The following is a 27,066-nucleotide window of genomic DNA, read 5'->3' as shown; positions in this document are numbered from 1 at the left end:
TGCCCAGCCACTGTGTGACTTTGGACAATTTCTGTAACTTCCCTGAATTTTAGTTTTATAAGAGAATATCATGTTAGCTCACAGGATTGTTATGAAAACTTGTTAAACTAAATACTGAATACTGCATTAAAAAGTATTTTCTTTCATATCCTATGCATTCTTTAATAACCTCCTTACAAGTTACCATCTTCGTGTTCTCCAGGACTTTCTAAGCCAAAGTAATTTTTCTCTGAACTTCCAAAGTATGTTGCATTGTCTATCTATAAATGAGATCACATTTTTGAACCCTCAATTATAGGAGAAAGTGAATTTGAGACTATAGTATAATTGCAGTATTACAAGCCTGATGAAGAAGAAACTGGGTTAATGAATATGTGATTAGCTGGCTTAACTTTTAAGTATTCATATTAAACTCAGACATCCTTAATCACATAAAAGTCTAGGCCCAAAAGTAGCCTTCCAAATTCCTCTCCATGGTATTCATTCACAGATCCAATAGAGCAACCCTGACTTTGTTGAGACAGCATTATCCCCCTAGAAGCCTCCACACCCCAAAACCAACCTCCTCGTGTCTGGATATATACCCAATTCAACCAGTAAAACCCAAATTCTACTGCCACTTCTATGAAGCCAACCATGACATCCCAGGGAAATTTTCTACTTTCTTTAAACTAACAGGACATTTTTCTTAAGCCTCAAATTTTGCCATTTAAAGACAATCATTTTATGTGTCTAGTGTCCTCTCCCACTAGACTGTAAGTTGTCATGCTCAGGGGATATCTCTTACCCTCACTGCATTCTACTGTATTCTTTTCCCAATCCCAACATGTAGCACAATGCCTATCAAAATACAGAAAATCAAAAAATATTTATGAATGACATCTAATCTCCTCTAATATAATTGAAGCTTCTTAAGGAAAAGGGAAAATGGCACAGGAATAAAAAATAAATACATACTTTAGGTACTTATTTTTCAATTAAAATTGCAGATCAAGGGGCACCTGGGTGGCTCAGTTGGTTAAGTGTCTGTCTTCGGCTCAGGTCATGATCCCAGGGTCCTGGGATCCAGCCCCACATCAGCAGGGAGCCTGCTTCTACCTCTCCCTCTGCTACTCCCCCCTGCTTGTGAATGCGCGCTCTCTCTCTCTCTCTAATAAATAAATAAAATATTAATATTTTTTAAAAATAAATTAAAATAAAATTTCAGATCAAGAATGGCCAGATCATCAATGTTCATGTAATACAATACTGTATAGTGACAAAAGCAAACAATCTAAAAACTACATTCTACAGTATCAATGAATCTCACAAACATGTTGAGTGATAGAAGCCAGTCAAAAAGGAGACTATGGACGACTGGTTCTATTTAAGTCCAAGAACAGACAAAACTAATCTATGTTAAAAGAAATCAGGATAATGGTTAACCTTGCAGGAGGGTAAGTAAGAGAGGCTTTTGAGATGCTGATGTTATTCTGTTTCTTAATCTTTCTGCTAGTTACCAAATGTCCAATTCACTTATCAAATACAATATGTATACTTTTCTATAAAATATTAATATTTCAATTAAAAAGTTTAGAAATAGAGAGGACATATTTATTATAGTTTCTCTGTTCTGAAAAAAAAAAAAAAGGTTAACTCCAAGAATATATCTAGAAACCTAAAAGCATTACTACTACAGAAATTTTTTTAAAAACTGTCTACAGGAGACCAAGGTTATTCCTACTAGTAATAACAAAAGTTATACTTTGTTTCCTTTTAACCAACACTTTTATTGTCCACTTTTAAACATCCCCTTACTAAAAAAGGAGGAAAATTAAAATTTGAATTGCTCAAGATCTCCGTCATTAAATATTACTGTCACTGTCTTTCCCATTATACCCTACATATTTCAGTCCTGTTCTAAGGAACTAAAAGAATAAGTTAACTTGTAAAGCAATGAAGAAAAAAATGTTTTGAAATATTTATATTTTTATGTTTGGAGAGTGTGTAATACAGAATGAAAGATAAAATATGACCAAAATATTTTGAAAAAAAATAAATCACAAGAAACTGGAGTTTAGTATTAGCTTGCTCATTAAGGCTAAAATATATTAGCATGAACATTCAAATGGGAGAAAAATAACTTATTTTCCCTCATGTTACTTAAGCCACATATTTTTTTAAATTTATTAGCAAACCTGATTAAAATATGTTAGTTTCAAATTTCATAAATAATATCAATTTAGACATTTTTAAACAAGAAGTATGAACTATTTTGTTGTTGTACATAAAATCTAGATTTCCATTGCTAACTCAAACATACCAACTAAAATTTTTTTTTCATTGTGGTATATGTGTTTCAAAAGCTATGATCTATAGTAAATATGCTCTTCTCATTATTGAAAAAATATATAGTTATAGATATAAATAGCATCATATATGTGCTTTTAAGAAACTGGAATGTGATTTTTAAAAATCCAGATGAAAGAGCTTGTATAATTTGAGGAAGGGAGATACCATATTGGGAACAGAGCTGACACTTAATGACACAACCAGGGTGCCTTACTAAAATAATCTTCACTCACTACATGAGTTAAATAAAATTCTCAGTTCTCATATGATTTTTATTTAATCCAAGCACTATATGAAACATTTTATCTGGTATCTTATTCATTTCATTAACTAAGACATATCTCAACTTAATGAGTTTTATATGTATTACTTTCAATTTAGAGTTGCGAAGAATAAATTATAGTTTACGGTCTATTAATTAAGGAAAATAATGTAAAGAAACTATTTCAAAGCAATATACTCATGTAAAGCATAGAAAAATATCACTCAAATAATACAGAAGTGGCCTTAAATACAAAAAAGCAAGTCACTACATCAAAAACTAATGATGTAATGTATGGTGATTAACATAATAAAATAAAAAAAAAAAGCAAGTCACATCCAAATACAAGCATTGTGTGATCTCATGCTTTTAGTATTTCAATGGAATATTTTCTTTTAGATGTCAGCAGACTTATTTTAAATCACATTTGACAATATTTAAAGTAAGCCCTACATAGCCTTAAACCAAGCCTTGCCTATTTAAATATTCAATTTTTTTTTTCATATAAAGGCTATAATTCATTTTGAAAATTTTGGCTTATTTTCTAAAAAAACTAAGTATTTTCTATAGTAAATTGCACTGTTTTTCTAAAAATCTCAGTGTTATGAATGATAAATAAATCAGCACATAACTGAGATAACAGTGCTCACAAACATTTATTAAAGTTGATATTGACATACCACTGAGACATATCCCCTGGTATTTCCTAGTAGATCAGAATATAAAACTTGGCTCAAATGCAACATGCTATGTATACACAAATAAAAAGTTAAGAAGTGAATCTCTATAAAACATAATAAACGACATGTGGAATACCGATGAATAAGGATAAAATTAAACTTATCAAGAGAAATTAACAATGATCATTTAATAATGGTTTCATTTTATACAAGAACTAATTTCAAGACTTAACTGCAATTTCTATATTTTTTAATTTTCTGGATCAAAAGGCAAATTTTTTGAAGATGTGAGCATTTAATATACAAATTTCATTTTAAAAGTTATATATTATTAAAGAAATATATTTTTAACAAATGAAGTACTTTAAAGAGTATTTTCTAGAACTTATGTTGCTTTTTATAAACAACAGAAAATACATCCTGTAAAAATAAGCTTACTAATTAGGTTGAGAAAGCAAAGACATATTCTAAACAGTAAAAGTAACCTAATTTTAAAATGCAGAAATACTTCACTAGAATTTAATTTCATATATTTAAACCTTATTTCATATCTTCAAACAGTTTTGTTTTTAATACATTAAAGTTTGCTTTCAATGAAAAAAAGGTATGATGAGTAACTATTGGCTTTCTTTCTTTATAGAAAGAAAGTTTCCTCTTTCAACTTAAGGAAATAGAACCTCCAAATAAAGAAACCCAAAACCAAATGAAAATAAGGCCTAAAATCAGTTTCTGATTGAAGCAACTATAGACATATAAAACACTAAATCTATGTTATGGGTATGCTTTTCTTAGTGGCTAGGAATACACATGAAATTGTTATTTAGGTGATAAATACTTAGGCTTTGATATTAATTTGCAACTTTTTAATATCTTCGTATCCTCTCTCAAAAAGGAAAAAATAAGGTATTTGCCTTTGCAGTTCCTGGTACAATATGAAGCAGCAACAGTTTACTATAGTTCCAACATGGCTTAACAGTTAGTACCCCATCAATACTTAACACTACCACAAAAGGTACTAGGAGCTAGTCACACTTCAGGCATTAAAAAGAGATTTTTAGTGTTTCAGTAAAAGACAGTATAACTTCAGATATTTTTCTAAGGTTTGGTATAAAACTAACACACTTGCATAAGACAGACACAGTTGGGTTTTTCCCCCTTCATAATAAATGAAAATACCATAAACCACATTTTACCATAATACTTACCAGCATGTGGGTAGTTTCAGAAGTTTACCATAAAGAGCAGTGCTGAAAGAGGGAATAATCGGTACAGGTAAGCAGTAAGATCCCCTACAATCCAAAGATGTCAGTCCTGCTTGGAAACCAAATATCTGAAAGAAAAAGAAAAGATCCAAATGTTCACAAAGTTTTAATAAGCACAGGATGAAATACGTCAGTTTCAATTTGCTCTACAACAGCTGCACACGAAATATGTTCCAATGTCTTTTTCCACTTCCCAAACATCAACATTTTCTTTTATTCAATTTAACACTGACTAAATCCAAATTAAGAGATTTAAATATATAGTATTTCTTTCACTTCCCTGAAAGATCACTGCTTCTAACTCTAAGTTTCACATTTTATTTCTAAACATAATTCTCATGTAGTATTTTATTGTCTAAAATGCACACTTGTTATTAATATAAACTGCCTGTATTGTGCACATTGTAAAAATTAACTTTAATAAATTACTGTTAATATCATTTAATGCCTAAAAGAACATTAATTACAACAAAAAACAATCATAAAAATCTATTTTGCCTTCAACTTACATGATGCACATACAAAAAGGATATCCAAATATATCCTAAAAATGTTACATCTTTTCCCTTTCTTCTGTGAAAATTCTAGGGCTGAGGTTTTTCACCCCCAGAAATTTGTTACATGGCATACTCTTCATATGTTTATACTTAAAACGAGCAGATCACACTCAAAACTTTTATAAGCATTCCCTGAAATTCCTGAACAGTATACTTGCTTTAATAGGAAGAATCAATACAACATCCCATTATATATGAAACACTACAGAGAACTTATTATATTTCTGCTCCAATTATTTCCAATATGGTAAAAGATAAACATCTCAAACAGGAAACACTAACACACAGGGATACAAAATAGTTACTGTTTTCCAACAACATACAGAAGTAGCTTAAGCCTAAAACTTAACTTTATTAATTTTTATTCCTTAGGTTCATCAAGCACTGACTTTCCTATCTCTAGTATTTATATCAACTGATAAGTTCTACAGTGAAACATGTTTAAGATTTTCAATCACTAATTTTCAAAACAAAATACTTTCATTTAATGAACTTATAAACTAATGACTAATTTCTTAAAAAGTATTAAACTACTACCAAATGGTTTCAAAAAGGTATTATGTCCCTATCATTCATCAACTGACAATGTCCAATCATTTACTCTAAAGTCAGTTCTAAGTGAACAAAATAATTTTTTGGAAATGAGACATTAGTTAGAATTACATAGTTTTGGAGAAAACTGCATTTCAAAGGACCTACTTACCTAATTACTATCAAAGAAAATGAAAGTGATAAACCTACTATCCTGTAAGTACTACTATCAACCAAGTGGCAAGAAATACAGAATTGAAAAGGAAAAAAAAATGATTCTAACACTTAAATGATGAACCTTAAAAATTAAGTTAGTCACATACATTATCTTTGAAGACTTGTTCTGAGCAACACTGTATGCCAAGAATTTCCAGACACTGTGCAATTTCAGATTTTATTTCCTCTAAAAGGCCCCTTTAAAGGATCCTAAAGTTTATAAATTACTAATACCACTTAAAACATTTTTAAAACAATGTCCAACCTCTAAATATTCCTAGAGTATGAATAAGGGTATATTTTATCATATTAGATTATCTGTGGTCAACTAAGAACTCTCTCAAGGCACTTTCTAATATTCTATGAAATGCCCAACAGTATAATCACAGACACTATCATTAAGTGTACTCAGATGGAAACTGGGTGTAGAGGAGATCCCTGCTGGATGTTTGCAGAACTGCAAAGGACTCTGGGGAAACTGTATCTTATTTTATAATCTTTTTTAAACTTTTACTAAATTTACATGCTGTGCAGAGATGCTTCTAAAGGAACATTCAGGCAAAAATAAATTATAATGAAAGAGTGCCTATCTACCACATCAAAAATAATTATTTCAAAATAACCAATTTCTAACTCTCCTTTAAATTACAGTAGATATACACAGATTTATAATACCTATATAACCTACTAACTTGTCAACAGCTCTTGATCAAGATTACAAATACTTTATCTAGAAAAAGGGAAACCACCAACGCAACAGGAGTGGAGGTTGTTTCACCAAGGATAATTCATATATTAATAAACAGAATAAAAGCGCTGAACATTGCAAATAGTCTGAACAGTAAGAATGTATAAAGTAGTTAAGTGTAACTACCAATAAAAATTTTAGCTGAAGGAAATGTCAATTTGAATAAGATGACCTACATATATCACACTAAATGAACAATTCAACACGCAGTGCCACCTTTTAAAAAAATCCAATTAGAAAATAAAAAATAACATCATCTACATTTTAACACTTTGCAATGTTCTTGAATTAACATCAATAGAAGAAACTGTAGATTTAGAAATATAAAAAACTAGTAAATTTTTAATAAAAATTAGTATGCTAAATTACGATTTGCAATGATAAAAGGCAAAACCTATAAAAAAATCACACACTAACTGTAAATGAGAAGGAAAACATAGTAATTGTGATGTAAAACAAATCATTTTTATGCTGTTCTCATTGTAAGACACTCAGTCTAACAGTATAACCAGATGCTAAAGATATGTTCCTTTCTTAAAGGGACCAACAGAAAAATAAAAATCAAGCATTACCTTCACGATGATGTTAATCCATAAATATGTTCCATTTCTATCACCAATAATGAAGAAGCAGAAAGAGAAATTGAGGCTCAATCCCATTTACAATTGCACCAAAAACCATAAGACACCTAGGAATAAACCTAACCAAAGAGGTCGAAGACCCGTACTCTGAAAACTACAAAACACTAATTAAAGAAATTGAATAGGACATAAAAAAAGGAAAAACATTCCATTTTCATGGGTTGGAAGAACAAATATTGTTAAAACGTCTATACTACCCAAAGTAATCTACACATTTAATGCAATCCCCATCAAAGTAATTTTTCACAGATCTAAAATAAACAATACAAAAATTTGTATGGAACCACAAAAGACCCTGAATAGCCAAATCAATCTTGAAAAAGAAAAGCTGGAGGCATCACAATTCCAGACTTCAAACTGTATTACACAGCTGGAGGGATCAAAACACTATGGTACTGGCACAAAAACAGACACATAGATCAGTGGAACAGAACAGAAAACCCAGAAATAAACCCACAACTATATGGCCAATTTATATTTGACAAAGCAGGAAAGAATAGCCAATAAAAAAAGAGTCTAGTTAACAAATGGTGTTGGAAAAACTGGACAGTAACATGCAAAAGAATGAAACTGGACCAGTTTCTTATACCATACACAAAAATAAATTCAAAATGGATGCAAGACCTAAATGTAAGAAACCATAAAAATCCGAGAGAAGAATACAGACAATAATTTCTCTGACATTGGCCATACCAATTTCTTTCTAGATACGTCTCCTGAGGCAGGGAAACAAAAGCAAAAGTAAACTTTTGAGACTTCATCAAAATAAAAAGCCTCTGCAGGGCAAAGGAAACAATCAACAATACTAAAAGGCAACCCACAGAATGGCAGAAGATATTTTCAAATGACATATCCAATTAAGGGTTAGTATCCAAAATATATAAAGAACTTATACAACTCAACACCCAAAAAATGAATAACCCAATTTAAAAATGGGCAGAAGATATGAATACACATTTTTCCAAAGAAGATATACAGATGGCCAACAGACACATGAAAAGATGCTCAATATCGCTCATCATCAGGGAAATACAAATCAAAACTACAATGAGATATCACCTCATACCTGTCAGAATGGCTAAAATCAACAACACAAGAAACAACAGGTGCTGGCAAGGATATGGAAAAAAGGGAAACCCTTGTGCACTGCTGGTGGGAATGGAACCTGGTCAGCCACTGTGGAAGATAGTATGGAGGTTCCTCAGAAAGTTAAAAATAGAACTATCCTACAATCCAGCAATTGCACTACTAGGTATTCACCCAAAGAATACAAAAACACCAAATCAAAGGTATACATGTACCCTCATGTTTATATAGCAGCATTATCTACAACAGCCAAATTACGGAAATAGCCCAAACGTCCACCCACTGATGAATGGATAAAGATGTGGTGTACACACACATATAATGGAATATTACTCATCCACTAAAAAATGAACTCTTGCCATCTGCAACAACATGGATGGACCTAGAGGGTATTATGCTAAGCAAAATAAGTCGGTCGGAGAAAGACAAACACCGTATGATTTCATTCATATGTGGAATTTAAGAAACAAAACAAATGAGCAAAAGAAAAAAAAGAGAGAGAGGCAAACCAAGAAACAGACTCGTAACTATAGAGAACAAACTGATGGTTATCAGAGGGGAGATGGATGAGGGAATGGTTGAAATAGAAAATAGGTGATGGGGATTACGGAGTGCACTTGCTGTGATGAGCACTGGGTGTTGTATGGAAGTGCTGCATCACTATACTGTACACCTGAAACTAATATTACACTGTTTGTTCCCTAACTAGAATTTAAATCAAAAGTTTTTTTAAAAATTTAAAAAATGAAAATATATATATATAAAATAGTGTAGCTGCTGTGCATAATTATATGCTGTGTTTTAAAAAATAAAGTTACTATATTATTCAGCATTCCATTTCAAGCTATATACAGAAAATAAATCAGTGAAGTTAACAGGTATTTGCATCCCATGTTTATACCACCATTATACATATTACCCAAAATGTGGGTACAACCCAAGTGTTCATCAATAAAAGAGTGGATTAACAAAATGTGGTATATACATAGAATGTAGCATTCAGACTTGAACTATAAGCAAGCTTTACAGTATGCTATGACGTGAATGAATCTTAGAGACAGTATCCTAATGAAATACAAGTTTTTTTTTAAAGATTTTATTTATTTATTTGACAGAGAGCGAGAGAGGGAACACAAGCAGGGGGAGTGGGAGAGGGAGAAGCAGACTCCCTGCTGAGCAGGGAGCCCGAAGCAGGGCTCGATCTCAGGACCCTGGGATCATGACCTGAGCCGAAGGCAGATGCTTAACGACTGAGCCACCCAGGCGCCCTGAAATACAACAGTTAAATGCACATATACTGTGTGATTCCACTAATCTGAGGTACTTAAAGTAGTCAAATTCATAGAGACAGAGTGAAGAATGGTGGTTACCCAGGGACAGAGGACAGAGGATTTGGAATTATTCTTTCGTAGAGATTCAGTATGGCTTGATGAGAAGATTCTGGAGATGGATGGTAATGACAGTTACACAATTATGACTGTAGTTACTCTCCCTGAACTATACACCAAAAAATTGTTTCAATGGTAATTTTTATGTCAAATGTATTTTACAAAAATAGAAAAAGTAAATAGTTTAAAAAAGAGTAGTTAATCCACATACAGTAATACATTGGAACATGCAAAAACTAAAGAAATAATGATTATAATGAGAATTCTGCACTCAGAATAATGAACATTTTGGGAAGGAAAAGACTTCAAGAGAAAAAGGTGGAATCAAATCTAGCAAATTAAAAATTATAACTTCAGACCTAAAACTGCTTAGAGATTAAGTAAATCACTTCATTTCACATATGGGAAAAATGAAGTCCAAAAAGGATAAAGGACTTCTTCAAAATTCCCTATTGCTGGAACAGCAATAGAATGCTTCATTTGATTTAGCTCATCTATTAGCTCATAATTTCACTCTGCCTTGCTTCCTCCCTCCATTTTCTCCTTCCCCTCTCCAAAAAAGTATGCTTGATTCTCCACTTATTCTTAAAGAAAAAACAAATTTTCTCACCACGACCAAATTTTCTCTCCAACCATCAGCAAAATTCCATTTCTCACCTTTAATCAGCAAGTATCATGAAAGAAGCCTGGAGAATGCTACTTTTTTTTTTCATTGCCTACTCATCCTTTAAACCCTCTAATCTAGTTTCTGTTCATGTATCCACTGAAACAAAAGAAAACTCTGGAGTGAAACTGATAATTATGTACTTTTCTTATGAAGAGAAATTAAATATTTTATCTTGACTTCTTCCACTAACAATTTAACTGAGAAAATAAACTTTTTTGTTGTTGTTGCCACTTTACAATCACTGAGATGACTAAAATCAAAAAGACAGTAACAGGGCGCCTGGGTGGCTCAGTTGGTTAAGCGACTGCCTTCAGCTCAGGTCATGATCTCAGGGTCCTGGGATCGAGCCCTGCATCGGGCTCCCTGCTCGGCGGGAAGCCTGCTTCTCCCTCTGACACTCCCCCTGCTTGTGTTCCCTCTCTCGCTGTCTCTGTCAATTAAATAAATAAATAAAATCTTTAAAAAAAAAAAAACAGTAACAAATGTTAGTGAAGATGTGAAGAAAAAAAAATTCAATGGTATTAGGACAGGAAAACAATTTAACAATCCCTTTGGGAAAAAAGTTTGGTAGTTCCCAAAAATGTTAAAAATAGAGTTATCATTTGACCATACAACTCCACCCCTAGGTATACACCCAAAAGAAATGAAAACCTGTTTATCACACAAAAACCTATACATGAATGTTCATAACTACATTATTAATAACAGCCAAAAATGCCCATTTTTTAAAATTTATTTCCTTGAGAGAGAAAGCATGCATGAGCAGGGGGGAGAAGAAGAGGGAGAGAGAGAATCCCAAGCCGACTCCCCACTGACCAAGGAGCCCGAGGGGGTTTGATCCCGTGACCCTGAGATCATTACCTGAGCCAAAATCAACAGTCAGATGCTCAACCGAGTTGCTCAGGTACCCCAAAAATGCCCATTTTGAAACACAAATGCCTATCAACATATAAATAAACAAAATACAGTATATTCCTATAATGGAATATTATTCAGCCATAAAAAATGAATAAAATCCTGATACATGCTATGATATGAATGAACCTTGAAAACATTATGCTAAGTGAAAGAAGTCAGTCACGAAAGATCACATACATGATTTCATTTATATGAAATGTCCAGAATAGGCAAACACATAGAAAAGAAAGTAGGTTGCTGGTTACAAGGGGGGAGGGGAGGAGTTAAATTGGGAGTGAATGCTAACAGGCAGAGGGCTTCTTTTTGGGACTGATGAAAATGTTCTGAAATTAGAGGTGACAGATGCATTAATTCTGAAAACACTAAAAATTACTAATTTCTATTCTTTCAAAAAGGTGAATTTATGGTATGTAAATTGTATCAATAGTCATTATTTAAAAAATAAAAAAACCTTAAAACGTATCTAACGTCTACTTTAACCATGACCCTCATACTAGTGCCACTGGCCCCCAGATCACCCCTATACCACTTAAACCTACCACTTAAACCTACTTTCAAGAATTTGGGATGTATCCTGCCCATTGCTTTACCTTCATAGACCCTTTTATATCTGTGAACAATCTTTAGCATTATTTTGTTCTACTTACACAAATAGCATCATACTTATATATATACCATTATGCTTCCTATAATTTTTAGTGGGACTAAAAATTACATTGTAGAAAGCTATCCATGTGAGCATATACAGATCTCCAGTTGTATTTATCTCCATGTGCAAAAATTACTCTGGAGCAGGGTTCAGCAAACCACAAATCAAATTTCACCCAATGCCTGTTTTTGTATTGCCTACAAGCTAAGAATAATTTTTACATATGAACATTTATAATCCATTTGGTGATAGGGAACACTAAGCAGGAACCCCAATGAGGTGAATGTTACCCCAAGAAAAAGAATTCCATTCTTCTCATTAGTAAAACTGTATTATGAAAAAAAAGTACTCTATTACATTTTTAATTTTATCAACTCAACATTTGTGGAAATTTGTTCTCTTATTAAGTACATCCTAAATTTTGCCTCCTGGCCCACAAAGTCTAACATATTTACCCCCTGACCCTTTAAAGAAAAGTTTGCTTGACCCCTGCTGTAGGATATACACTGAAAATTGGATGGGTATAAGGTAAATTTGTTTTCAAATTTGTTAGATCCTACAAAAGTACCATCCAAAATGATACCAATTTAAACACCCACCAGCCATGTATGAAAGCACTTCTCCAAATCCCCAGAGAAAACTATTTTCTTGAGGTTGAAAATTACCAAATCTAAACAAAGGATTTTGATTCTACTATAATCTTCTCGATCTCTCTGAAGCATCTGCCAAAGCTGATCCTTACGAGTAAGAAGGCCTTAAATTTATATATTATTCTACAGTTTATAGGGTGCCTTCATGAACTTACTCATGTTTCAAACATCAGATGCTTTGCAATGACTTAGCTACTTGATGCCATATATATTCAAAGGATGGGCTTAGCAGTTAAATAAAGAGTACTTGGTAAGACATATGAAAGTTCCATCTGTGGGTTTTCTTCACACATCCATGCCAACTCTCCCAATTAATAAATTTCACTACATGAAATAGGTGCTATATATCATTTCATCATATAGTCAATACAGTCAAATTTAGGTATACAAAAATAAAACTTGAGCATTTTGTTTCAGTATTTACTGAAAATTACTTAGGGTCTAAGATGCCACACACATGAAATAAAGATTTAAATTCTCTACTGTAATATTTTAACACTATAATGGAAAAATTAATCTTTGTAAACCTCCTCAAAAGTCAGAGTAATTATGCCAAGTAACATGAACTGCTATAAACTTTACAACAAATCAGTATTTTGAGTCAGTTCCAAATAGTACAAATATAAACTAAAATTCTCTACCAAATCCTGAACGTTTAAAAATGTACCAGGCCAGGGACACCTGGATGGTTCAGTCAATTAAGCATCTGCCTTTGGCTCAGGTCATGGGATCAAGTACAGCATCAGGCTCCCTGTGGGAGTCTGCTTCTCCCTTCTGCCTGCCGCTCTCCCCTGCTTGAGCACTCTCTGGTGACAAATAAATGAAATCTTAAAAAAAAAAAAAAGTACCAGGCTAGGGTTGAGCATTTGACTCTTGATTTCGGCTCAGGTCATTATCTCTCAAGTCTTGGGACCAAGCACCCCCCCACTGCCACTCCCCGAGGCAGGCTCCAAGCTCAGCACGTTCTTCTCCCTCTGACCATCCCCCTGCCCACGTGCTCTCTAAAATAAAAATTCTTAAAAAAAAAAAAAAGTACCAGGCCACTGAAGAAGCATCAAAAATACAATGATATATTCAAAGACTCAAGGTTTTATTTTTTTAAACATTCAATACTCTTTTTTTCAAGATTTTATTTATTTGAGAGAGAGAGAGCACGAGTGCACAGGAGAAAGCATGAGTTGGGGGGGCGGGGAGCAGAGAGAGGGAGAAGTAGGTTCCCCACTGAGTGGAGAGCTTGACTCAGGGCTCAATCCCAGGACCCTGGGCTCATGACCTGAGCCGAAGGCAGCCACTTAACCAAACGAGCCACCCAAGTGCCCCAAAATACTCAATATTTCTTAATATCAATGACAAGTTTTTCTACATATAATATTCCTGCTCTGCCTAACACCAAACCTCCTAGAACATAGCTTATCCATTACACATAGCTCTAGTCAAATTAACCAAAATATAAGACAATTAGAGAGTATGCATAAAAGCAAAAGACCTTTTTCCAAAACATAACTTTATCCAGATTACACTGTAACTAACTTTTACATTACCCTGGAAAATTTTTTTTCAGATTTTATTTATTTATTATTTGAGAGAGAGAAAGAGAGCATTAGCTGGGAGGGGCAGAGGGAAAAGAGAGACAGCATCCTTAGCAGACTCCAAGCTGAGCACAGATCTGGACACGAGGTTCAATCTCACAACCCTGAGATCATGACCTGAGCCAAAATCAAGAGTCAGACACTCACCTGACTGAGCCACCTACATTACCCTGGAAATTTAAGTGCGCTTTTAAAATGATAACAGTAGTAGTAAACAACTATCCCAGTAACTTTTATCTCAGTATGGAGGACAACCATATTGGTGACCAATGGCTTTGGCAGCCATTCTCAAGGACAGGACATGCCTTATTCATCTTCAATGCTGAGTGTCTGCAATATGTAAAGAACCTAATATTTAACAAATCGATGAATCCTACCTAAGTAGACTACCTTGGAAAGATTAGAGAACTGCCTGAAATTAGTCCTGTTTCAATAAAACAAGGCAAATATTCTCAACATTATAATCTGATATTCAAGTCATACCAATATTTAAAAAAATACACCTCAGTGTATTAATTATGGGAATGAATAAAAAGGCACAAGTATAAAATATTACCTATATATCTAGCTTTCAAAATTACTTTCTGCTACTCTCCACATGACATAAAACACTGTGACAGATAATTTTAATAATAGCCCTAATGAATCATACATTCCTGTGTCCACACCCCTTCACAACATGACAGTATCACTCTCTCATCAAGCAAAGGAGTGGAGTCTCTTCCATCCTCTTTAAAATGGGCTTTGCATGGACTTCTAGGAAAACACGTTCTTCTATTCTCCATGGTTTGAAAACAAATTTCACCATCTTAAACTAGAGGTGAGGTAAAACTTATATTTACATTGGTTCCTTTTTATTCTACAAATAGACAAGTATTTAAGAACTTTCAAACATGGAACAATGAAGCATGAATAAAATCTACTTTTGGAGTTCTCTAATTTTGGAGTCCTTTACATGAAATTTAGTGTATTTTTAGTTCTTATTCTTGAATATAAGTCTGTAAAGTTTTCTTTAATCCATAAAAGAATTTGATTAGATAAATGCTATCTCTACTTAGACCATACATCTGTGTTTGCTTTGCAAAAACACTACTCAACATTTGATCTTTACATACCTATAATGGGATGTTTTTGTTGTTGCTGTTTTTTGAGAGACAGCGCACCTGTGCACGTGCAACAGAGGCAGAGAGGAGGGGCACAGAGAGGGCACAGAGGCACAGAGAAAGGGAAGAAAGAGAATCTTAAGCAGGCTCCACACTCAGTGCAGAGCCCAACGCAGAGCTGGATCTCACAACCCTGAGATCATGACCTGAGCAGAGATTGAGAGTACGACACTTAACCAACTGAGCCACCCAGGCACACCTGGGATATATCATTTACCAAGAAAATACATAAGAGTTGAGTATAGCCTCCAATAATTAACATTATATAACTCGATTTAAACCATTAAGAATTCTCTCTTTGTATCAAGAAATTAACATGAATTCAGTTAAGAGGAAAGTAACTAAAAAAAAAAAAGACGTGTTAAACCTTCTTTATAAAGCATTGTCTCACATAAATGTTCGCCTTAAAGAAATCATGAGTCTTTAAAACACTCATAAACTAAGTGTTCCTGGGGCACCTGGGTGGCTCAGTCGTTAAGAGTCTGCCTTCGGCTCAGGTCATGATCCTGGGGTCCTGGGATCGAGCCCCGCATTGGGCTCCCTGCTCCACGGGAGGCCTGCTTCTCCCTCTCCCACTCCCCCTGCTTGCGTTCCCTCTCTTGCTGTGTCTCTCTCTGTCAAATAAATAAAATCTTTAAAAAATAAATAAATAAATAAATAAACTAAGTGTTCCTTCACACTAATTAATTATCATTGATCACATAAAAAATCTTCAAAAACCAGGGCGCCTGGGTAGCTCAGTCCTCTGAGTGACCAGCTCTTGGTTTCAGCTCAAGTAATGATCTCATGGGTCATGAGACTGAGGCTGCGTTAGGCTCCATTCTCAGCAAGGAGTCAGTTTGAAGATTCTCTCCCTCTGCCCCTTCCCCTCACCTCTAAAGTAAATACTTTTTTAAAAATCTTCAAAAACCATAATTAACATTATAAACATACAGACATAAACATATAAACGTATAAACATCAAGCTATTAATCCCAAAAAATTGAGTAACTTTAAAATAGGTACACTTTCATTTAATTATGTTGAATAATGAATATATCTATTATGTATCATTTAAATCTCATCTTATGGGGGTACTAATTCTATTAAGTTACAACTCCAAGAAAAAAGATATTTAATTAACTCTCCCAAAGCCAAACAGATACTAATAAACAAGAAAATTCACTTTTCCTACCTTAAGATAGCAGTGTGCATAGCAATAATGAAGCAGATTATCAGAAGGCTGAGTAAGGCTGCTGACCACATGCACCAACTGTTCAGCATACATTGGCACAGAATGTTCCAGATTAATTTTATCCACTAATATCTGAATGGATGGCAAAGGCCGAAGAGACTGGAAGTTTGTAGTATTCAGGAAGTTACTTGAGTTCTGGAAAATAATAGAGTTCACTTTCTATTTCAGGAAAACAGTGACTGACATGCAGTGCCCCCATACAAGCCTCAGACTGGCACATTTTGCAACGTTATCAAATCAATCTAGAATGATGATTTTCTACAGGACTCTCTTACCATAACCAAATACAAACGCCTTCTATATATTTTTAAGTATGTCCTAGATTTCAAAATGCATATTTACTGTAAAATTACAACTACCCATTTAGCTAAACTTTTATTTTTCAATCAACTGGAATAGTTCACTATGGGCTCCTCAGTACATTTAATGGTATTTTCTTAAGTTCAACCACTCCCAAATATTGACCTAGATATCCCAGAGCCACCCACCATTTGTTTCCTGCACTTTATTCACATTTAGATGATGAAGGGACTAAGAAGACTACTCCAGACAGTTTCAAAGACACAAGAAGCAAAATTTGCAAGGAGGAATAACTTCTGATCCATATATCTACTAATAATACACATGTTAAAAGCTCATAAAATCCTAAGAATCTCAAGTTAGGCTTGGTACTTTCAGTGTTACAGAACCTAAGCTTCCAAGTAAATGCAAGTAGGTATCAAAATGTCCAGAGTATGAACCCTCATTAGCAAGCAATTCCTTCTGGTCCTAAAACTAACTTATTCCCTTAAAATGCCATACTGTCATTCTCAATGAGAAACTGTATGACTTTAGACATATGCGAAAATCCATGGAAGGGAGTTTCACTGTTTTGTCTGTCTTTCATTGTCATAACAACTGGGGAGTAGTACTAGCATTTAGCAGGGATTGGTTAAAGATAGTAAATGATACATAATACTTTCCCAGTCCAAAAAGCCAACAGTGCCATTATTGAGAAACACTGTGCCTAAAATTGACTAAGTTGAACGTACTTGCTTGAACACGCTTTTTTAACTTTTTATTAATTTTTAAACCACCACTTAACTAATCAATTACTCTTTTAAGCGACTTTGGATTATTAAGGTACAACATACGGTAAAGCACACAAATCTTAAGTGGAGTGCTCAATAAAATTTTACATCTGTAACCACCACAAATTTCAAGCACTCTACAATATATCCCTTCCCAGGCGATAGATCAGATCGCTGCCAGAGGTAGCCAATATTCTCACTGCAATCATCACAGACTAGTTTTGCCTGTTCTTGAACTTTACGGAATCATACAGTACATGCTCATGACTGCCTGACTTAATTCAACATGCCATCTGTAAGAATTATCTATGTTGTTCCATTCATGGAGTTAACACTCATTATTACAAAATAGCTATTTCTAATAATATTTCTTGCCTGAAGCTCACACTTTCTGGTATTAAAACAGCCACACTGTATTTCCTGTGATTTGCATTTAAATTGTTTTCCATCCTTTTATTTCTAATTTGTGTTACAGTTTTCAGTTCCAGAATGTGATTTGGTGTTTTGTTTTGTTTTTTTTTTTTACAGATTGAGGTATCTTCTGAAACCTTCCACCTTTTTGTCTCTTTCTTGAACTCATTACTCACAGCTGCTTTGAAGTTAATGTCTAATACTGACACGCTTTTTCTCTGCTGAAATTTTCTCCAGATGATCTCTTTACCCAGCAACACAACAATTGTAAGTGGACAATATGGAGCAAATACACAAAATGAAACTATCGTATCATAGTCAAATCTCTGTCATACTTCCACAAGTTCTTATTTAAAGTTAGGACAGTTCTTACTTCTATAATCATCATTATGTAGATATCAAAAGAAATATAACAAAAAAACCCTAAAGATAACAAATACATTATGTATATGGCAAACTCAGAAAGCAATACATCATATATGGCCTCAATCAAGTGAAGCATCTAAGAAGTCCTCATAACAATAAAGGAGTAATTACTGTGTTCCTAACATGTGCAAAATGATTTATGTGCATTATCTCATCTAATATTAAAAATAATTCTAAGAGGTAGATACTGTAAGGCAACAGCTCTGTGCCAGCACCCTGACAATCTTACACAAATCCATGTAGACCATAAAGGCAAGATGCAACCACAGCAGACCTAAGCCTCGGGAGAATATCCCGTGACTTTCACAACATGAGAAGATAGGGGCGTCCTGCAAAGAGCTTCTAAAAGACCACTTCTCACCTTCTTTTGAGGGAGACTGAGATGAGACATTTTCTCATCAGTATGCCACATTCAGGTGAGATATGGGGTTTCCACTTACTATTCTCAATGTACAGCTGTAATCTATGTAACTGCTTAGATGAAATGTGGAATTGAATCCTTGACAAAAGAGTACTCTACTTAATGGTGTGCTGCACATATGTGCTGCAGGTCATTTTGGCCTTCCAGTTTCAAGGTTGTTCTGAAAGAGACACAGCAAGCTGACACCACTAATGATTTGCCTTATGTTTACATGTAAGTACTAAACTATCTGAATCCATATAGGCTTACTGGTTCTTTACCAGCTGAATCTGTCAGCCCACTTGAAAAATATTTTTGTTTTTCAGAAACAGGTTTAGAGATACAAAGCAAAGTGTCACAGTTTATATATCAGACTGACTTCTAGGCCCACAATCTCTTCAACATTTCTTGATACAGCCTTAGCTTGAGGTTATTTATATATATGTCTACACACATACACACACACCTAAAAATTAACAATCATAGTTACATTGTTTTAGCATCACCATGGATAATTATATAAGCACTTATTCTTTTACTCTATCACCTTCCTCTTATAATATCATAGGACTTGCAAATATGCATGTATGAGAAAAAAAAGTAGTAAACCGCAAAATATACCTTTTCTCCCATAATGACAGGCAGCAAATGATCCAACAAGTTGAATTCAGCCATGAAAATAGTACAGGTACATTTGAGGAGAGTAACACTTGTATGTCGAGTAGGAATGTATTCCTCCAAAGATGCCACTTCTTCAGGATTCAGTATTGTTTCATTTTCATCCTTAATATCTAAAAATGAAATAATGAAAATGTAATAAAATATTATTTTTAAATAACTGAATTAATTGGTTCCCAAATTTGAAGGTCAAATAGTATTTTTCTTTCAACAAAGAAGCAATTGCAAACTAATGTGTTACCTTTAACAAATATAAGTTAAACTTATATAAGTTACTGTAGAATGTAAATGTAGGTCTTTGCTATATAAAAATTTACATATTTGATTTTAAATTATTTTTTAAATATTTTAAAGGAATTTTTAATCTCTTTTGTTAAAAGAATAACAGCTTCTGTTCATAAAAATACCATTAAGATGATGCAAAAGCAAGCCACAAACTGGCAGAAGATATTTGCCATAAATAGATGGATATAGATATCTATATAAAGGACCCACAGCATATTAAAAATTTTTAAATGTAAAACCTTTTAAAAATCAATAATAAACAACTGAATAGAAAAATGGGCTCCAAAGCCTTGAACAAGCAAAGGATAGTATTTCTAAATGGCCAAAAATCCTATGGAAAGCTAGATAACATCATTAGGCATCAGATAAATGCAAATGAAGTTACATGACAGAATTACAGACACACTAGAATGGTTAAAATGAAAAAGACTAATACTGGGTGTTGGCAAGCATGCAAACCAAACATCAGCAAACCTTTTACATAAAGAGTCATTTAGAAACTATTTTAGCCTTTGTGGGCCACACAGTCTATCACAACTACTCAACTCTGCCACTGTAGCACAAAAGCAGCTACAGACAATACCAAACTCTATGAGCATGATTATGTCCTGATAAAACTTTACCTATGGAAACTGAATATTAAATTTCATATAGTTTTCATGGGTCATAAAATATGATTCTTTTATTTTTTCCTATTTATTTTTTTAAAGATTTTATTTATTTATTTGACAGAGAGAGAGAGACAGTGAGAGAGGGAACACAAGCAGGGGGAGTGGGAGAGGGAGAAGCAGGCTTCCCGCGGAGCAGGGAGCCACGGGGATCAAGATCTGAGCCGAAGGCAGACGCTTAACGACTGAGCCACCCAGGCGCCCTTTCCTCACTATTTAAAAACACAAAACCCACTATCAACTCATGTGCTGCACAAAAAGAGGCAGTAAGTCATAGTTTGCCAGCCCTGGCAATTAAAACTCTCCAAAACACTGATAAGAACGTAAAGTGGTCCAACCACTTGGGAAAACAGTTCAGAAATACCTACTAAAAGTGAACATTTGCAATCCTTTTACCTGAGTGGTTCTACTCATACATGCCTAACAGAAAGGAGTACACATGTTTACCAAAAGGCATGTACTAGAATGTTTGTGGCATCACTACCATAATTAACCAAAAACTAGAAACTAAATACTCATCAACAGTAAAATGGATAAATGGTGGTATATTCACACAATGACACACTATATAATAATGAAATAAATCTCATAAACAAGCTAAAGCTAAAGCCAGAGACAGAAGGTACATATTGTGTGATTCCATTTATATGAATTATAAGCTAAGCAAAAACTCAATCCAAGAAGTTAGAAGTAAGGAGAGCGGTTACCCTTGGGGTCAAAGGAGTAAAGAAAATAGATCACAAAGGGGACTTCTGGAGTGCTGCTAAGGTTCCATTTCTTGAACAGTTACATAGATGTGGTTAAGTTTGCAAAATTCACAGAACTATACCCTTAGGTTCTGTGCTTTCCAATATGTATATTACATCTCAATAAATAGCTTTTAGAAAGTGGATAAGTACTTAAGATGTAATACATATGTACTCATTTACATGCACATTATGTATGTAGAAGCAGCTCTCACTTTGCACAGTTCTGGTATACATCAGTTTCAATTATCTTGTTTTATTTAAAAAATGCCAGTTCCCCCAAAAATAGTTCAAATATCAGTTACCACAGTATAATAAGTGCATAAAGTACAAACCTTACTGCAAGTTCTTCAATCCACAAATCATAACAAAGATAAAAGATGTGGATTATGATCAGTGGCCAATCACATCACTTCTTTCAAAGTCAGTCAGGTTTGGTTACTGTATCTCATATCTGTTATTTAACTCACAGATAGCAAATCATGTAGTTGTACTGCCTCCTTGTTTACCAGTAATAAACCCATGTGACATTTTACAAAAATGGGTAATTGGAACAGAACTGGCAATCAAAGATGAAAGTGCAGCAAAGAAACAAAGACTGGTAACATACAAGGAGTTACAGAAGAAACAGCTGACTGTGGGAATATCAACACTGTACCCTTGAAGAGACTCCTGATATGCAGCCAGGGGAATTAGTGAAGACAGACTTATCAATGTTGATGAGGAAAGTGGCTGTGATAAAAAGAATGAAGATATCTGAAGAGGTCCCAGAGGAAGTGATGCAAACAAAATACTTCCCATTAAAGGAACTCTCAGAGGTTTTCACGACACTGAAATGTATGGGAATCTGATCCAAACTTAGAAGTATAACAATCTGCCAAAGCATAGGAAAGAGTCACTCTATATTGTAAGTTACAGCACAAGGAGACAAGCACCGTTTAAACTACTCTTAAGTTTTTCTGTTCTTTTTTTAAGAAATAAAACTCTTACTTTACTATTCCCTTTTCATTTCTATATACATTCAAACCAATAGTAAGAGAGCTTTTAGGTTTTTTTTGACAAAAATATCCAAAAGTGTGAAACAGTTTCAATTTGTCCCACTGATTATGATCACTTTCCATGATTTCAGCTGGCACATTTTTATGATTCCTAATTACCATGGAAAGTGAGAATTGTCTGTATATTAAACTAAAGTGAACAGTACATATATATTCACACACATATAGTTTATATATATGCATATATAGATATGTAGAAAAATAGATACAGATGTGTGTGTGTGTCACATTCTTGAGATGATAAACTGCTTCAGATAAAAATTCATGTTATATATACTTGTGTGTGTGTGTAGGGAATCATTCCACTGTCAAAGAGACAGCTAATTACAATCTTTCTTTTAGCAATAAAATCCTCTGAATTGAAGTCTGGTACTGAGGCTTCCAGAGACTACCATACTTTCCAGTATCCCTGCTACTAGGTATAGGGACATGTTATTAAGTTTGGGAAATGGGATGACAGATTATTAAATAAAACCACATACCTACCATTTTCTCTTGCTCCACCTTTCCTGTTGATTCAAATTAAATGTTGTAATCATGGTCCAACATTTACCACGTAGATGAGGTATATCTCAAAGAATGGCAGAATAATAAGACAAAGAATTCTGGGTCTAGAGACCACCTCAAGCAACAGTTACCCTGATCCGCTACAGCACCTACCAGCTTGGATTTTTACATGAGAAAAACAAAGTAGGTATTGATATTTGTGTGAACCTAAGTTTTCATTTCTCTGGGATAAACGCCCAAGAGTACAGCTGCTGGGCTATATAGTAGTTGCAGGTTTAGTTTTAAAGAAATTGACAAACTGTTTTCAGAAGTACCTATAAATTTTACATTCCCACCAGCAATGATGAGTGATCCAGTTTCTTCACATTCTCCCCAACATTTGGTACTGTCACCGTTTTTATTTTAGCCATTTTATACACATTTTTCTAGCCCTTTAAAGAGTGTCTGAGATGGAGTAGGCACGCAAGCAAGGTGCAAGAAATGAATGCATAAACATGTCAAGCACTTACTACGCACTAGACACAGTGTTACATGCTATTACGTGCACTAATCTTTGGAAATTGGTCCTACTAGTGTAATATTTAGATAACGGTAAATTTGCTATGACAAGTCAAGTAAAGTTTGAACAGCAGCAGAAGTTTATTTCATATAACAATCGGAGTCTAAAGGATCCAGAGATGACAGTGCTACCATGCTACCAAAGACCCAGGTTCTTGCTGTCTTGTTGCTGTTATCCTTAGCATGCAACTTTTGTTTCAGGGTCAAAGATGGCAGCTCCAACTCCTGCCATTATAATTTTTTCCAGCCAGAAGGAAGGGGTAAAGGAAAAAAGGAAGGTACGTCCATTTCCTTTTAAAGTCACTGCCCCAAAATTCACTTAAAGTTCTGCTCCCATCCCACAGTCAGAACCTTGAGTCCTATGACTATACCTGGGATGTGTCTTTACTTTTATTATAAGAATTGTTATTATAGAAACTTCTTTTACCATAAAATAAGACGATAATTGATATGGGGGAGACAATTTAACCATCTCTATTACAATTAAACTCATTACTGAGATAGAGAAATGAAAAATCACTTACATATCCTAACTTCAAAAGCAGGTGTCAGAATTCAAGCCATAGTCTGACACTATATTATTATTATTATATTATTATGCTATTATATCCTACTCTAGAGTGCTTTATTGCATAAAAAATGAATTTGTATTTTAGGAAACCATGACACCTTCATGCCACGTAGAGAAAATTAGGTGACCAACAAATTCTGTTTTTAACCATAAGACCTACATCTCCTTGAATGCTAAGTTTGTATGTTTAGAGTCCATCTTCATGTCTGCTCTTCAGAAACCACAAAGGTGGGAAAATGGTATTTCAGGAATATACACAGGGAAAAGTATCAAAAAGTGTGGTAATAAAATGCTGACAAATACTGGCAAATAAAGTGCTTATGTAAATAATTTCCAAATCTTGACCTCTCCCATAACTTCTACGTACAACTAAACACATGAAAATCAGATAGAAAAACTACACAAAAAAGTATACTTTAGCAAACTACAACAAATTGGATTATATAATCATTCAAATCAACTAGCAAGAGATTCAAAATGAAGCCAAAAACAAACCTGGTTTTAGCCCACTATATGGTTCATATTCATGTTCCAAGGCACAAACAATCATTTTCAAAATTCTATGTACTGCACTGCTATCCAAACGAAAATCAAGAGGACCTATAACAAGGCTTTTTGTAGATTTCTCCTGAACTGTTCCCATATCCTCACTTTTTCCTGAAGAAAAGTCTTGATTTGTAGAACCTACAAGAAACCACATCTTATATTAATAGTTTAAGCAACTAGATATACCAACTGTAATATTAATCTTATCTTTTTAGCTTATAGCTTAATGCCTTAAAACCAATTCTCCATTGGCTGATTAAACAGAACACTGCCAATCTATATTTTTCTCTACACAAATGAGATGGTTATTATTAACAAAAAAATATTGATTCAAATAACAATTACCCCCATAATCTATTTAATGTTACAGGAAGTGCGATAAAATTGAAATGGTCATTCTTAGAAAATCAGTCTCTAAAATCTAACTGGCTAATATCCATACCCAGTAATTCTATACACAATACTATGATGTTGACTGAGAAGGGTGAGTAGAGGAAGTTGCATTTTACACTTTTATCTTAGAAATTTCACTGAAAAAACATAACAAAAAAATTTAAAAAAAAAAAGAAATTTCACTGAAAAAATGTTCACAGGGCACTGTGACAGTTGTATAGTGATCATGGAAGAGAACAATAGGTTTTACCTGCTTTAAACTTTTTCCAGAATAAAATTATTATGTCCATGCTTCATGGTACAGAACCCAAATTCTTCAGTCCCTTATCTGCCCATTATTGAAGAGGAAATCAAGGACTATCTTCTAAGAAAAACATCGGCTCTACCTACAGGTATTTCTCTTTATCTAATGTGTACACCCCATACATTAGAGATTTGTTCTTAATACATAAATCTACTGTTTTAAGTGACAACATATGATAATTTCTAAATTTTTTTCAGCTTTATTGAGATACACTTGACATAGTAACATTGTGTCACCAGGTACCCCACCCCTCACCCCCTCCGCTCCAACAACCCTCAGTTTCCCATAATTAAGAGTCTCTTATGGTTTGTCTCTCTCTCTGATTTCATCTTGTTTTTCCCTCTCTTCCCCTGTGATCCTCTGTTTTGTTTTTTTAAATTCCACATGAGTGAAATCGTATGAAAATTGTCTTTCGCTGACTGACTTACTCCAGTTAGCATAATACCCTCTATTTCCATCCACATCATTGCACATGGCAAGATTTCATTTTTTTGATGGCTGAGTAGTATTCCATCATATATATATACCACATATTCTTGATCCATTCATCTGTCGATGGACATCTTGGCTCATTCCATAGTTTCGCTGTTGTGGATATTGCTGCTATAAACATTGGGGTACAGGTGGCCCTTCGGATTACTACTTTTGTATATTTGGGGTAAATCCCTAATAGTGTAATTGCTGGGTCATAGGGTAGCTCTATTTTCAACTTTTTGAGGAACCTCCATAGTATTTTCCAGAGTGCCTGTACCTGTACTATATTCCCACCAATATAAGAGGGTTCCCCTTTCTCCACATCCTCACCAACATCTGTTGTTTCTTGACTTGTTAACTTTAGCCATTCTGACTGGTGTGAGGTGGTAACTCATTGTGGTTTTCATTTGTATTTCCCTGATGCCAAGTGATGTGGAGGATTTTTTCATGTGTCTGTTGGCCATTTGTATGTCTTCTTTGGAGAAACATGTTTTCACGTCTTCTGCCCATTTTGATTAGATTATTTGTTCTTTGGGTGTTGAGTTTGATAAGTCCTTTACAGATTTTGGATATTAAGCCCTTTATCTGATAAGACATTTGCAAATATTGGGGCACCTGGGTGGCTCAGTCATTAAGCATCTGCCTTCGGCTCAGGTCATGATCCCAGGGTCTTGGGATTGAGCCCCGCATCAGGCTCCCTGCTCCGCAGGAAGCCTGCTTCTCCCTCTCCCACTCCCCCTGTTGTGTTCCCTCTCTCGCTGTGTCTTTCTCTGTCAAATAGATAAATAAAATCTTAAAAAAAAAAAAGACATTTGCAAATATCTTCTCCCATTCTGTAGGTTGCCTTGGTTTTGTCGACTGTTTCCTTTGCTGTGCAAAAGCTTTTTATCTTGATCAAGTCCCAATAGTTCATTTTTGCCTTTGTTTCCCTTGCCTTTGGAGATGTATCTAGCAAGAAGTTGATGAGGCCGAGGTCACAGAGGTTGCTGCCTGTGTTTTCCTCTAGGATTTTGATGGATTCCTGTCTCACATTTAGGTCTTTCATCCATTTTGAGTCCATTTTTATGTATGGCGTAAGAAAAGTCCAGTTTCATTCTTCTGCATGTGGCTGTCCAATTTTCCCAACATCATTTGTTGAAGAGACTGTCGTTTTTCCATTGGACATTCTTTTCTGCTTTGTCGAAGATTAATTGACCATAGAGTTGAGGGTCCATTTCTGGGCTCTCTATTCTGGTCCATTGATCTATGTGTCTGTTTTTGTGCCAGTACCATACTGTCTTGATGATGACAGCTTTGTAATAGAGCTTGAAGTCCGGAACTGTGATGCCACCAGCTTTGATTTTCTTTTCCAACATTCCTTTGGCCATTCGTGGTCTTTTCTGATTCCATAGAAGTTTTA

At 34.4% G+C, this 27,066-nt stretch overlaps 1 protein-coding gene across 6 annotated transcripts in view; it reads right to left on the bottom strand.

Annotated features, from left to right (window-relative positions):
* VPS13B (vacuolar protein sorting 13 homolog B) overlaps nt 1-27,066 on the bottom strand; it is a 752,513-nt gene that overhangs the window by 631,348 nt on the left and 94,099 nt on the right. For all 6 annotated transcript variants that reach the window (XM_027594446.2, XM_027594522.2, XM_027594594.1 and 3 more), the window contains exons 13-16: nt 24,446-24,634; nt 19,501-19,670; nt 16,513-16,707; nt 4,479-4,603 (exon numbers count right to left, since the gene is read on the bottom strand). In XM_027594446.2, the coding sequence (XP_027450247.2) occupies nt 4,479-4,603; nt 16,513-16,707; nt 19,501-19,670; nt 24,446-24,634 (679 nt within the window). The remainder of the gene's footprint in view (nt 1-4,478; nt 4,604-16,512; nt 16,708-19,500; nt 19,671-24,445; nt 24,635-27,066) is intronic.

This window comes from Zalophus californianus, chromosome 4 (genome assembly GCF_009762305.2).
Source record: "Zalophus californianus isolate mZalCal1 chromosome 4, mZalCal1.pri.v2, whole genome shotgun sequence".
Lineage (NCBI taxonomy): Eukaryota > Metazoa > Chordata > Mammalia > Carnivora > Otariidae > Zalophus > Zalophus californianus.
This window is presented reverse-complemented; position numbering and strand designations above follow the sequence as displayed.